The following is a 14,406-nucleotide window of genomic DNA, read 5'->3' on the forward strand; positions in this document are numbered from 1 at the left end:
ACCCCCCCATCATCACCTTCAGCGTAAGGCCAGCGAGAAGGCCTTACTGTCATCAACTCGTCATCTGATTGGCTATCGCAAATGTCTATCAACTCTGAAAGCTGATGCCCGCACGATTGTATCTGAAGGCCCCGGACGAATAGTGTGTGCTACTGGTATTGTGAAATCTGCCCGGCAACACGAGCCTGCTGAATTCTGATTGGATAAAAACGCTCACCTAAAAAAATGATCACTAGGATATAATATGATATCAATGTGAAGAATATGATCATGATTTCTTGATCAGAAGGCCTTGACCGTCCACCATTGGTTATTTAATTCCAAATGCTGAATTGTTATTTTGGTGCGACCCAACCTTCACTTTACTCCGTAGTCTTCCTGCGTACTAGATCGGAAACAGGTCCAATGTTTTCCCTCTATTGTGCTGGGATATTTTCCTTCAGTGAATTATGCACATGATGGAAATAAACAAATCCAATTTGTATAATAAGAGGATAAGACGCTCTTCTTCATCTACAGAGACTCATTACTTTTGTTTGTATTCATATAGAAAGCTTTTTGAAGTCAGAGGAAGCAACAGTGGCTTCCTTTGATTCGTGAAGTCCACTTATCTTTAACTCATAAATTGCAAAATAGAATCTGAACGCTGTGATGTCGGAGCAAGATGCACAATTACAAATGGAAATGTGGCATTGTGCCTTTGTGGCCATGGAAGGCTGCAGAAGAAAACAAAGTCTTTTGCCAGCAGCTTGCGTCTTGTTTTTTAGAAGAGATTTTCTTCTCCGTTAGTCACCATGCAAATTATTTTTGCTTGAGAGAAATATGACTTCATGAAACACAACGCAGCAGATCATTTCAGTTGGCCACCACTATTTGGAGAGGGGACTAGAGACCGGATTGGATCAGGGTCTTTTGTTCTGACATGATGAGCAATATGGAAGAATTTTTGAATTTGGCTTTGCAGAGGATGCAAATTATTTTGGAAGTAAATAAAACAGAGGTAACTGAGTTCAAATATTTAACTATGTTTTGTTTTTTTTGTTTTTTCAAAACAATGATCTTGCACAGGCATTTTTTTTTTCTTTTGGATTTTTTTTCAAGATGGATGTGTGTTAGTAAGTTGAAAGTTCTTCAAACGGGTGCAGAAAAATGTCCAAAATGACACATTTGTATCCGTTTTCAGATGCTGGCGGAAAAGGTCATGAGAGGTTGTCTCCAGGACATCATGTGGCTGACGCGCTTCCTATTTTTCTCTAACCCTGAAGGAAAATAAGGATGGCGCTACACCGGGGCTCGGGGTGGGTGGCTTTATAGACCTGTCAGAAAATGGCTGCAGCCCCAGTTAAGCCTCTCCAGCATTTTCAAATGCATTCATAAATATTTTTTTGACATTTGAGTTGAAAGTGTTTTGCCGATCACGTGCGTCTGGCTATTTATTTTGCGTTCTAATCCAGTAGAGTATGGTTCCTTCGAGCGGAGTCAAAACCATAAGCTGTGTGGACACTTTGACCGCCATCCTGTCGGCAGTTGCGCTATGACAACACTGCTCTTTCATTTGCTCCGAGACAGTTGGCAGCACACGGTCTGATAGCGGGTAGTTATCACGACGACTCGCAGTCGTGGTGCGGCTGAAACACAGCCTCCGGACTGAGATCACAAATCCATGTCAAAATTTGAACAACGCTTTGCGCATCTGATCGTCCTCCACCGGTCCAAGTGCCTCATCGAGGCAACCGTTCCGGGAATACAATGAAATTCACAAGCTTGGCATTGGACACACGTTTTGAGCTCCCACTTCTATCATCCACCTTTGTGTTGATAATATTACAATGAGTCATTCAACGTTACTCATAGAACAGCATCGGGATACTCTCTTAGTGACGGTGAGTGCGGCTGTAATCCACATTATCACACACTAGTTGGCCACTTGATTAGGTACACTTTCGCATCCAATACCAGAACTAATATTTTCTGTTTTCCCTCTGAAACTATATGAGTGACACAACATTTTATAATTGGGTTTCAATTTGATGCTGTGCCATTCTTCACCAGTGCAAAAAAATAAAAAGACTAAATTAAATGTTGCTTGGACAGTTTAAAAAAAAATATACCAAGCATTGTCCTTGTAAAGGTCAAAATTTCCATGGAGCTTTTTTTTTTTTTTTTTTTTTTTTTTAGAAACTCTTTAGACCAGGCATCCGGGTCCAGTTCTTTTTCTAGTAGACAATTGCAATCATAAATTCCTTCATTTACTGTTGTATTTGTGTGTATTTGATGGATAACAGTGCTTCCTTGTATTTTCTTTTCCATACTGGCTTGAACAAATTGGGCGCTATTTTCGTGCCGGACGTAAGACTAGCACAAAACGCAGACTAACTGAGCACTGGGAGTTTTCTTTTTTTTTTTTTGGTAGACTTTGCGCTGGTAGAATCAGGCGTAGCGGAGCGTTTGCAAATTCAGTGCGCCGCCGCAGAACGGAAGAAGACGTTTCCCAGCCAATCGATCATTCGGATCATACACAAAAGTAGTGCATTGACATACAACTAGACTCATTTTAAGAGATCACCACTCTCTAAATAAAAGTTAGAAACAGCTCTTGAATGTACTTCAGCTTGTGTAGAGGAACTTCAAGTGGTGGTGGTCATGATTGTGCAATTATCGCAGAAAAAAAAGATGCCAAGCACTGTCAGGTCGCTTTTCATGGAGCTACAGTCGATTGGACTTACTTGAGCTGACCGTGCCTTTCACTAACAACTTTCTTTCCATCTCAGCAGAAAGGACTGAGACGAAGGAACACTGAGGTCACAGCTATAAAAGCCAGGTACAAAACGCACAATGAAGGCCTACCACGGGGATCGGTTTTAGAGGTGCAATTCAGGCCGGGATGATTTTTACCGCAAAGCAATATTTTCTAGATCTTAATTTTAAAAAGGCATATATAGGGAAAAGCAAACAGATTCAAGGCTGTCTCGCTGAAGCCTCTCCTTCACTGAATTGGAAGTAAAAAGGCCTCCAAGTGTACGAAACAATGGGGGTGAGGATAATGCAGTGTGACTACTGAGTGACTTGACTGAGATCCAAAGTGAATAAAAGGCCGCTCTATGTGAGGCAGCGGGGCTGAGCGGCGGCGCCACTCACTACTGCGGCGGGTGACGGCGCACCGGAGAGCCGCGCGCCGCGTTTGGTTCCCCGATAAAATCTCATTGCCATCGTCTGCTTGGTCGCAAAGCAGAAAGTTCAAATGAAGCCAATGCAAGCGTACAACCGCAAATCTGCACACGATCACATTTAGAAATGCAGAGCTGTTCCCATTTTAACGGTCATTTTTCTCAATCTTTCCAGCTCGAGCAGGCTACGCGATTCAACTGTCATGTTTTCGGTGCGTTGCATGTTCCTTTTTGGAAGCCATGGCATTCTTCCTCAAGAGGGAAAGAGGCTGAGGACTCCTATTTGTGTTTGTAACCTAATTCTTGTACTAATACGGGGTTTGGAGGCCCCCTTTGTAGACTCATTAAATATTCATTTGAATATATTTCATACTTTTGAGACCCAATTCTTGGTAGCGTCGTGAGTTCTCAAGCAAATGAGAGCGCCGGCTTGTCATCTTTTTCAATGCACAAGGACAACACGCAAACGTTTCAACACCAAGGGCTGAACGAAATTCTTAAGTGAAACCCGTGGAAAGCAACATCGAAATCATACATCGGAAGCACAACACGATCATTTGAAGCTTCATTAACAGTCGACATCGGAAGACAAACAAGAATACACTTCCCAGCCCAAAGCGATGAGACATATCGACGCCGATTCTCCAATGACAGCGAAACAACACAAATAATGAGGCGGTCGACCATAGCCGAGGGGAAATCGAGTCGACGGAGCAACAAAATGAGGGGATACCTCGTGAAGCGGTTGATTTCTGGAAGCCAGCAGCAGGTTGTGAAAGATATGAAGGTGCTCAAAGGGAATTAAAGGATTTGGAAGCTTTTTTATCCTGAACATGGAAAGCAAACACCAGCATCGGCAAAGCGTGCGTCAGGACGGCCTGTTTTTAATGACAATTTCGAAGGATACTGTACAAAAAAGGAATGCATTGCATTACTAGAAACAATTTGAGGTCAATCTATCATTTTGAGCAATAAGCTCCATTTACCGTTTGGAAAAAAAAAAAAAGAAAAACGTACTATGACGTCAATGGGAGGCTGAGACACTCCCAGCATGCTTTGCGGTACTTGGGATGGGAATGGTGTGGAACTTTGTGATTTTTTTTGGTTTGATTTCTTTGATCCGAGTTTTGGTTGTTTGTTTTTGGGTGATATTTTCGAGGTTTTGATGTGACACCGTGACCATGCAAGATGTGGCGACTAGTGATGGGAAAATGAAGCTTGAAATTTGCTTCATGAACCAGTTGGTGTATTTTTGAGTGCTGTAGATGGCACTGTTGCTTTAAATAAAGGCTTTAAAAAAATGACTTGCCAGCATCAGTTAGGCTGTACACTTGCGTACGTTGTAAATAAAGACATTTGGGACATTTGTTGGGACATTTCCCAACAAAAATTCTGTACGAAAATGAAAATATAAACTGCCAAACTATTTCCTCCTCCATGAATTTAGATTAAAAGTCACACTTCTAAAAGCAGCCTGGACACGTCATCCGGAACGTCACAACGCTGACACACATTAGTTCACCTATGGGCAGGGACGAGTCATCATGTTGTTCCGTGTGTTGTGGGCAGGCAGAACTCACACACGCACAAACACGCGCGCGCACACAAGGGAGAGTGCGATCGAATTAAATCGCAGTAAGTGTCAGTGCAGCACCGTGCCGCCTGCTTTTACAACTTTTATGCATGGAACGGTGACAGCCATAAAAGTAAAGCAGCATAAACGAGTCAGCGGCTGTGTTTAGAGTGTCCATTGTGCCGGTTTGCTTTTCAAAGTGGCACAGCATCAACGGGCAAGGTCTGTCTTTTGTCTGGCTGATCACCTGAAATATGTACGCGGCTTTTAACCTTTAAAAGGCTTCCTCCACGCTGTGTATTCATGTCCAACACGAGCGGCGGCGCGTCACACGTTCAACCTTCAGCCCGGCTTGTATTTTGATCGGCTCCAACGGCCTTCCGCTCAACAGGAAGTTGCGAAGATCAAAGACGAGCGATTGTATGAAATCCAGCCCTTGTCGACTATTTGTAACACTTCATCAGGAACACAACTCTGTCACTATGACATCAGCAGGATAGACGGTACTCTTTTAAAACCCAGTGTGTTGATCTATGCCCCTCCCTCACCCCTCGTTATCCAGATGAAAACGGATTTATTCAAACCTCCCATCAACCAACACTATAAATAGATGCTAGTGGAAAATCTTCTGGGGGGGGGGGGGGGATAAGCTGTGCTCTTAAGCTGATATTAACATGCTGAAAAATGTCAAATGTTATTCGGGAAAAGAGAATTTCCCTGGCAAATAAGCATTAGGTTATTGTGATTTGATCAAACGGTGAGCTAAATGATTATTAAAGCGATAGTGCTTCTTGGCTCCTCGAACACCGTTAATCATTTTGAATACAAAACTCAGAAAAGACACAAGATGAGTGGCAATTATTTAAAGTAAAGGTGTATTATTGCTGTGTTTTTATTTTTGGGACTGGTGCTGCCCCGCAGGTGTAGAGTGTTAACTTTTAAGCAACTGTGGTAAACTCGCCAAAGTGAACTTTGTAGACCGCAACTTGAGTTGCGAGTGAGCTTCAGGCTGTCCACAATTTCAGTGAAGATGGAGCATTTAACTTTTCGATCGCTGTTGACGTGAAATGCCGTCAATGGGGATCTTAATGAGGAGCGCTGTCTACGTTGATTTTTATCAACTGTGTTTTTTATGGGCACGGGCGGAGAAAGTCTCAATACAAGCTGCGTGTGACTGATCGAAGTGTTTGTCACATTAAATCTAGTACACAGCGTGTCACAAAAGAGAGTGCACGCGCACACACACACGCAGCTAAATACTACTACTACTAAATAATATTTTAATTGTTTTTGTTCGTTCAAATAATTCGCCAAATCTAAAATTGTTACGTTTGTGATTTGTGGTAAATATTGTGCATTATTTTGCAATCAAGCACATTTTTGTAGAAAAAAAAAGACTGTTCAGGATTGTGAATCACTAAAGAAAAAAATATAAACATCAAAGTCATTGTTGTGTATGAAATATATCTTTTTAAATTAGTTTTTTAAGTTTCTAAAGTTTTCTGCTTATTTCTACTGAGCTTTAGAATTAATGCCATCTCTATCCATGTCAACGGGGATAGTTGATTTGAGATACAAGTAAATTGATTTATACATGTGGCCACGGAACAAATTAAGCATATATATTTGAAAAAAACAAAAAAACAAATACCATGTGATCAGGGATTAAGGCCGTCAAGGCCCTTGGGGGCACATTTTCCAGGTAGGTCGTCAAACCTGTCTTATCTCCAAATATTAATGCAATGAACTGCATCCAACCATTTTTTTTTTACATTACAAATTATTTATCTAACATTGTTATTCACATTTTTCCACCAAATGTGTGTTCAAATCTGATTATTATAAAATATGATATGATAATACATAGTTATCTTGTGCATGAATCATGTTGTATTTCGTCGATTAGCAGCAAAAAAGGGTAACAAAATTACAGCTCCGTAACCTTTTGTAGGGGTCTCAAAGGCAGTGGCAGAGTATCTAAAGGGTGGAGCTAAACACAGAGCTCTTTGTTGATTGGTCAAAAGGATTCATCAGCACTCAGCCTCAGGGTTTATGATTTCAAACCATAATGCGGTAAACCCAAGCAAAGTGTAACGCTTTTGATGGAAATATGGCTTAAAGCAGATGTAGACTCGAGTGATCCGGGGTTGCCATGGCAATGACGGGGACACGATCCTTCTGATTCCAAGCCGGTGTAGCAACTAAATGATGTTGAAGCGTGCAGCAGCAGCCACCCAACAGCCCGAACTACGGCATATTCTTCTTCCCGTTGCAATCTCCAGGGAGCGATTGCTGCAAGCATTACTTCCAAAGCCTCGAGGGAATAGCGCCGCTGTTCCATAACATTTGCTCCCTCATTATTTCCCCCACTAATCAAAAGGTTCATTCATGACTTCGGTGATGAAGGCCACTGCTTTATGAGTCATCGTCAAATATCTCACGCAAGCTCCACGGTCTATCGTGACCTTATCAGACGCATTTACGGTTAAAAGCCAATATTGGAACATGTTGCATTGCTCTATGGCAGCATCACGGTAAAACCACGTAAAGCTTTAACGTCAAATCATTTTCATTCCACTCCAGACCATGAATTACTCTTGACGCTAAACAACAAATGTTGCATTGTGTCCACCCAATCCATGTTGCATCCAAACTTGCCTAAGAAAGGAACCTTTTGAAATCATTTTGACTTGCTTGAAATGCTGTATTAATTTCTTTGATGTTGTCTAAATTGATAGACCGCCATCCCCCCGTCATTCACCCCCCCCCCCCAAAAAAAAAACAGTGGAGCCTCAGAGGCCAAAGACTTTTTGTTGTGTTGGAATCCAATGTATTTGTTTTGATTATTTTTTTTCTCTATGATTGGTTTTATGTTTATTTTTATCGGAAATACATTTTTCATTCCTTACTCAAAAAGTACAAACAGTGGTTGGGGGTTTCTCTCCATCATGGCACAGATGTGCTTCTGCCAAGTCAAAATCCTAGCGCAAGACTGGGGTAACTTAGTGATGGGAAAATGAAGCTTGAAATTTGCTTCATGAAACAGTTTTTGTATTTTTGAGTCCTCTAGATGGCACTGTTGCTTTAAAAAATGGCAAGTCCGAGTGCTTTCAGCCCAAAGTTGAACCGAGACTGCCATCTACAGGGCACCAAAAATACTACAAGTGGTTCATGAAGCCAATTTGAAGCTTCATTTCCCCATCACTAGGGCAACTCCAGATCTTGAGGGCCGGTATCCAGGATGTTTTATCTCCCTGCTCCAACATACCTGATTCCAGGATCGTTATCCAGCTTCTGCAGAGTTATAAAAGGTCCAGGATCCCGGCCCTCCGAGCACCAGAATTGCCCACATCTGCTGTAGTGTGTGACCAGTACGCCACATTACAAATTTGAAAAAAAGAGGGGCGTGATTCAAGTCGATTGTGACTACTCACACAGCGGCGTAGCCCTCCCTCTTGCAGATCCACCGGCTTGCACACGCTTGTGAATTTGCCAACACTAGGGCGAACCCACCTCCGAGCATGGGGTTACAACATGTGCCGTGCCACTCAGTAATTTGCGCATATCTTACTTTTTACATTGTGCAAAAGTATACGTATAAAAGAAGTTAATCACTAAAAACTCAACTCTAAGTTTAATAGCAACGAATGAGTCTTCAATTTGTATGTTATTGTTCAATGAATAGCTCTCGCTAAGGCTTTTGGAGTAATTAGCTCCAAAAGATTCAAGAAAAAGCAAAGCACAGCGAATTGAAATCTCGGTGACGTAAGCTAACATGATATGCTGACATCCTGTTTGATGTCATGCACGATCATCTTTTGTGAAAAAGATCCAAACACGCAGACAAAATTCATCAATTGATGCCTGACAACTGAAATGTTTCGAGCAACAAATCCTTCCCGCATATATTTGGATATTCGACTTGAGAGGCTCCACTGTATTAGTTGACACCCAAGTCCAAGCTTTGTTGTCCAATTAGAGGGGCAGCGACCATCTAATTAAAGTTCTACTGTATGTGTGCTCTTTGTTTCATGGGCCATCACACTTGAGGCATGCAGTAGGAAAGGGCAGAAGAAAGGGAGTGATCGACGTGCACATTAAATGATCTATGCCTAAACGGTGCTCCGTTACTGTGCGAGCACACAAAAGAAGGAAGACACAGCAGCATACTCACCTTCTTTAGGAGGCCGCTTGACTTCGGCACTCAGATTGCACACCTGGCCCACGTGCAGTTGGGGCGACAGGCAGCCCTCCGTTTGGGCGTTGAGCGGTAAAACCACATTGTTGAGCATGAGCATGCTCTCGGATTCTCCGTCTCCTAAATGCTGGGGACATGTGCATTTTGTGTCGACGATGCCGCACGTCTCCGCCGTGCCCTTTTCTAATTTCAGGCAGTTTTCCAGCCACGTACAAAGCACTTGACACCCAAACTGGCTGGGGCTGGCCTTATTCAACACCAGGAATTCCACAATCGATTTCTCCTCTTCTTCCAGCTTCTGTGGCGTCAATCCGTTGGAATCGGAGGGGAAAACCCTCCGCAGCTGAACAAAATTTTTGTCGTAGAGCAAAAATATATAAATATTCTTGGAATCACACAGGTACACTATTGACTCGTTCACCTTGAGCAAGGCGTTAATCTTTTCATGAGAGTAGTGATCAAACTGATAGGCGAGGAGAGAATACTCAGAGCAGCTCAGGTCTTGTTTGTATAGCTTCAGGTAGATGCTGTATTTGGTCGGGTCTGGGTTCTCCAGTGTCCACGTACAGTTTGTGTAGTTCTTAGGGAACATTTCAGTCACAGAGTAGGATCCATAGATGACGCCCTTGACCAGAGTGGAACACCAATAATCTTGGGCACCAGTTAATCCAAACATAACCAGAAGATAGGTGGAAAATATATAAATCAACAGGTTTCGAACAGCCTTCATCCTATGTCATTTGGCCTGTAAGGAGAGATGAGGGGAGAATTACACCGTGAGCGACACGGATGATCGATTAAGTCACGAGATTCGTGCGTTTCCTCGTCATGAAAATAGCAAGACAAAATCCACCACATCAACCGCAGCTTGCACGTCTTTTGCACTCCATCTTTCCAAGCTTCACTACTGTACATTGTGCAAACATTGCCACCTTGTGGTTACTCCGGCCATGATTTTTTTTTTTTTTCAACCATGCGTGTATGTTTGTGTGTTGGGGTTTCATGGTTAAGACATTTAGACGTTAACTGGGTCGTGCTGGAAAAAAAAAAGAAAACAAAACAAAAAAAAGCTGGAGGATGATTCCATTTAAAGTTAAAGTTGCTTGCTATCACAAGGCTCTGTCACTTCAATGTCTGTATCGGCGTGTGTGTTGCCTAATTTTCGGCATTAACGCAAATAACTTCCGTGCATATTTCATGCGAAGAAGGCAGATTTGAGGAATAAAAATGAATTTGAATGTTTTTTTTGGGGGGGGGGGTGAGCAATTTGATAGAGGCAGTGTGTGCGTGTGTGTTGGCGCGCGCGACATGCACGGAGGCGTGTGGAAGAGAAGAGGAAGGGGCGGGGGTGGTGGGGGGGGGGGGGGGGGTGCAATGCCATGTCCTGATTGCTTTAATCCTGCAGGCAATGCAGCTGCGAGCGGGTGCGTGCGCGCGCGCGGGAGTACGCGTGATCGTCCATGCAACTGTTTTAGTGGAGGCGATGGACTCGCACGTTCCCACACTCACGCGCACACTCACACATGCACGCGGACCTCGCGCACACAAGCCAATCGAACCAGAATGAGGAATGGAATCGTGGCACCCCAACTTATTTGTCGTGCAAGGGCTCGCAGGGTGTGGAATCAGCTGTGAGCTCTAAATCCACGAGAATCCACATCCCTTTTGCAAGATTCATGTGCAGGGGCGTCAAGGGGGAATCAGTATTCGGAGGACGCGGAGAAATGGGTCGTCAAGAGAGACACGCTCGGTTTTATTGCCGAGGCTTCTAAAAAGCAATCATCTCTCTGGAGGCAATGTGAATGGAGACACGGTGCCACTTGAAAGTGGTGTTTGCCTCTTAAGAGACAGCTCATCGCTTTAAATAAACATATCTGTTCATTGCGTGGATTCGTGAGAAGGGCTACGCGGCACACACGCGCACACGCTCGGCAAGATTATTTCAATGCAAAAACTTTAACTGACAGCAGCCACGCATACGAATAGAAATACAAAAAAATCTTACCTTACACCGCGAAAGCTATGGCTATTTTCCCAACATACTTGACAACATCCTTTATAAATCAAGTCTGCAGCCCTCGAGTGAATCCATACTCCAACACGCACGCACACACGCACGCACACACGCACACAAGTCCGGCGCAACAAGATGCTTCGGTGGGTGGGAAAGAAAAATCAAATCAAATAAAATGCGTTACACTCCGCTTTCCCCGCTCGTATCCAGGTTCCTCCTCCTCATCATCCGCATGGGCTTTCTCATCCAAACTCAAATTGAACCAAGCGACAGTCACAGAATTTCAGAGACTAAGAGGGGGTGGGGGGAAATTACAGCATTTTCTTTTTAGAAAAACATCGCGGATTTATTCGGCATCTCTATTCCGTTTCCAAGCAAGTCGTCAAGCGGCATCCTCTCGTCACGTCGAGAAAATAGAGAGGAGAGAAAAGATCCCTCTAGAGTGGGTGGATGGGAGATGTTTGGGGGGCCAGTAAGGACGCAAAAAGGCGCTTTGCTGGCTGCTTGCTGAGCTCCAGGAGCGGGCTGCAATAACACGTCACACTCTCAGCACCATACACACGTACGTTCACTTCTTACTGCGTCTGGCACCAGCTCCCACTTTCTTCCCTGCCCTCCTCCTCCTCCTCCTCCTCCTCCTTCTCTCCCCCATCACCCCCCTCCCACCCTCAACCCTCCCCCCGCCGCTCTTAATTCCAATCTAAAGGGGTTCCCCCCCTGAACCGGACCCTTCTCACTTATGCTCAGCCAACGTTTGCAGCATGCAGCATCCTTCAAAGATGGAATATTGCAAGGACTTTTTTGGGGGAGTTAGATTTTTCTATACAGTATATACTGTACTCGTGAGGATGAGATGAACTGTGATTTCCAAAATAAAATCTGCGCCCTTTGTCACTGGGACCTGAAAGCTTGCTCGTGTCGTTGGACTGTTATCCCTCCAGATGACTCTTTGGGTTCACTCTGATTTTTTTCGGTGAACCCATTGCACTGCGCCGGGACAAACTATCCGTACTATGTACTCTGGATTTATTTATTTAGATGAGAGAAACTGTTTGCATTACTTTTATTTTGAACCTTGTGTTTACAACAGGAATTTATGTTGACATGGGCCATATGGCTTCTCCATCTTTGACATTTTTTTGGGGGGTCAAAAGTTTGATGAAACAGCAATTTCCCGAGTTCCCCACCAGGTAGAGCAACAACTCTTCCATTAACTTGCATGCGACATTTGTAAGGAAAAGTGTATTATAATCCACAGTTAAATAAATGATGGCGGTCAATGACCATGAATTTGTCCTCATTTCATTTATTCATCATTGGTTATTTTTGTCCTCACGGTTATACCTCGGTCAAAAGTCAACCTGATTTCCAGTCAGTGTTAGTCCCAGTGCAAAACCGTTGCTTTCTTGAAAGGAGTGCAAAACCGTTGCTTTCTTGAAAAACTTGCTGCTTTCTTGAAAGGAATGACAACACAAAGCAAGCACTGCCATGTCTGACGTGATGATGCCGAGACTGGCAATTTTGGAGAGGGGCAAGTGGTGTAATGCCCCACTGAATCCAGCAGGTGGCACTTGGTTGAGGAAAAAAAATGTGATTACTGATCCCGAAGTGTAACGATTCAATTGGAGGAGAATAATTATCAAATGTAACATTTATTCACAGGTTGAAAAATTAAAAAGATTTTGGAGGAATAAACGAGTAAGCGATAGATAAGCGATTTCACTGTGAACCAACTGCGAAAAAAGAGAAGTGGAATTATTCTATCTGCATTTAACGGGCTAATACTTGGCATATTTGCTAGCCCTGCGCCAAATTTTAGAGAAATCGGTTGCGTAGTTTGGCGGTAGCAGCTCTCAAATTGGTGCCACAAACTTTTCCTGAGTCGTAGCTGAGCTAATTTAATTTCACATAAACTGTTTTTTTTAACTCTTTATGCGGCATATCAAATGTTTTTTTTCTGATCTATTTTGTCTCTGTATTCATAAACATGATGTGTGTATTAGCGCAATAGGGTACAAAGAAAAGATTTACTTGACAAAACACTTGAACTCTCCCTTTCATTCAAAAATCGACAGTCAGCTAAATCCAAAATGCGAAGCTGGTCTTCGACAATGAGGCATCAAAAGGTGCGCAATGGCTTTCATTGCCCGTTGCCGCAATTCATGGGGAGAATCGCGCTTTAATGGACACAGAGATGCGGGAGTTTGAGTCATGTGAAACGCTTCCTGTTCACAATTCTTTCCGTTTGGACAGGAGGCAGAAGAGCTGATTGTCTCCATTGCTGGCTTTTTTTTTTTTTTTTTTTTTTTAACAGGTGCACGTACAGCATCGATGCCGTCTTTGTGGGTGTTAAAAAAAAAAAAAAAACATTAATGGATGAGAAATTATTGAGCATGACCCTCGCACTTATTGGAGCTCAATACAATACCGTTCATTTGCATACATTTTGAAATATTTGCATATGTACAAAGGACGGCATGAGATAAGGCTTTGTAGATAGAAGCAATCGTTTCCAATTACAATTTGGTTTTAGTGTGGGAGGCTGTGGATGCTGCTCTAATCATTTTTGCTGCGCACATTTAACTCTCATTAGCCTGGTCCTCTCTTTGAGGCTCCGCTTGAATGTCTTCCATTGAAACAGATGCCGCATGAAGAGGCCATTTGGTTCTATCTTTTCAATGAAGTTTCAGTGTAAAATGTTCTCCAAAAGGACACCGAAACTGTCCGCCATGCTGACCATTTTCCAAGTGAAGTGGAACCTTCAGTTGAATGCCTCTGAAACTGAACCAATTGGGAAATGATTACAATTTTCACGGGGTTGAACTCATTTGAGACGGGTTTATTACCCATAGGCATTGTTACTTTTAATTCAAGATAATAGTGTAGTGTAGTTCATTGTTTATGCAATATATACTATAACAGTGGACAAAAATATTTTACACGACAGTCAAATGTGTACTAAGACAATTAAAAAAGTACAGTTTTTTTGAGTGGTTAAAAAAAAAAATGCTACAATGATAACTGAACTTGTCGCTACAGTTATTTAAAAAAAAAATGTTTCATGATTGGCCGGACAGTCGTGACCAAGCACTTACGATTGTCGCCTGCCACATCGGGTTGAAGACCATCCAACCCCAACATCCGCAGATTCACGGTTGTGACGGGAAAATGAAGCTTCAAATTTGCTTCATGAACCAGTTGTTGTATTTTTTTAGTCCTCTAGAGGGCACTGTTCGTTTAAATAACAGTGCCATCTACAGGAGTGCAAAATTACTACAACTGGTTCATGAAGCAGATTTGAAGCTTCATTTGCTTATCGCGACCCAAACTGTTCTTGTGTGTACCACTTAACAGTGTGTGTTTGTTGTGTCCATTTGTGTGATGTGTCAAATAATCGTCCAGGTATGCGTGCGTATTCGTCACTAATAAAAATGATTCTGTTCTATCCCTTTTC

General features: G+C 42.9%; 1 protein-coding gene across 7 annotated transcripts in view; it reads right to left on the reverse strand.

The window, feature by feature from the left end:
* The window catches only part of adgrb3 (adhesion G protein-coupled receptor B3), a 109,751-nt gene extending 98,205 nt beyond the window's left edge, over window positions 1-11,546 (reverse strand). For all 7 annotated transcript variants that reach the window (XM_088304365.1, XM_088304363.1, XM_088304360.1 and 4 more), the window contains exons 1-2: window positions 10,944-11,546; window positions 8,915-9,683 (exon numbers count right to left, since the gene is read on the reverse strand). In XM_088304365.1, the coding sequence (XP_088160491.1) occupies window positions 8,915-9,668 (754 nt within the window). In that variant the 5' untranslated portion in view covers window positions 9,669-9,683; window positions 10,944-11,546. The remainder of the gene's footprint in view (window positions 1-8,914; window positions 9,684-10,943) is intronic.
* Window positions 11,547-14,406: the final 2,860 nt, after the last annotated feature.

This window comes from Idiotropiscis lumnitzeri, chromosome 9 (genome assembly GCF_059441095.1).
Source record: "Idiotropiscis lumnitzeri isolate Australia: NSW breed Sydney's pygmy pipehorse chromosome 9, RoL_Ilum_1.0, whole genome shotgun sequence".
NCBI lineage: Eukaryota > Metazoa > Chordata > Actinopteri > Syngnathiformes > Syngnathidae > Idiotropiscis > Idiotropiscis lumnitzeri.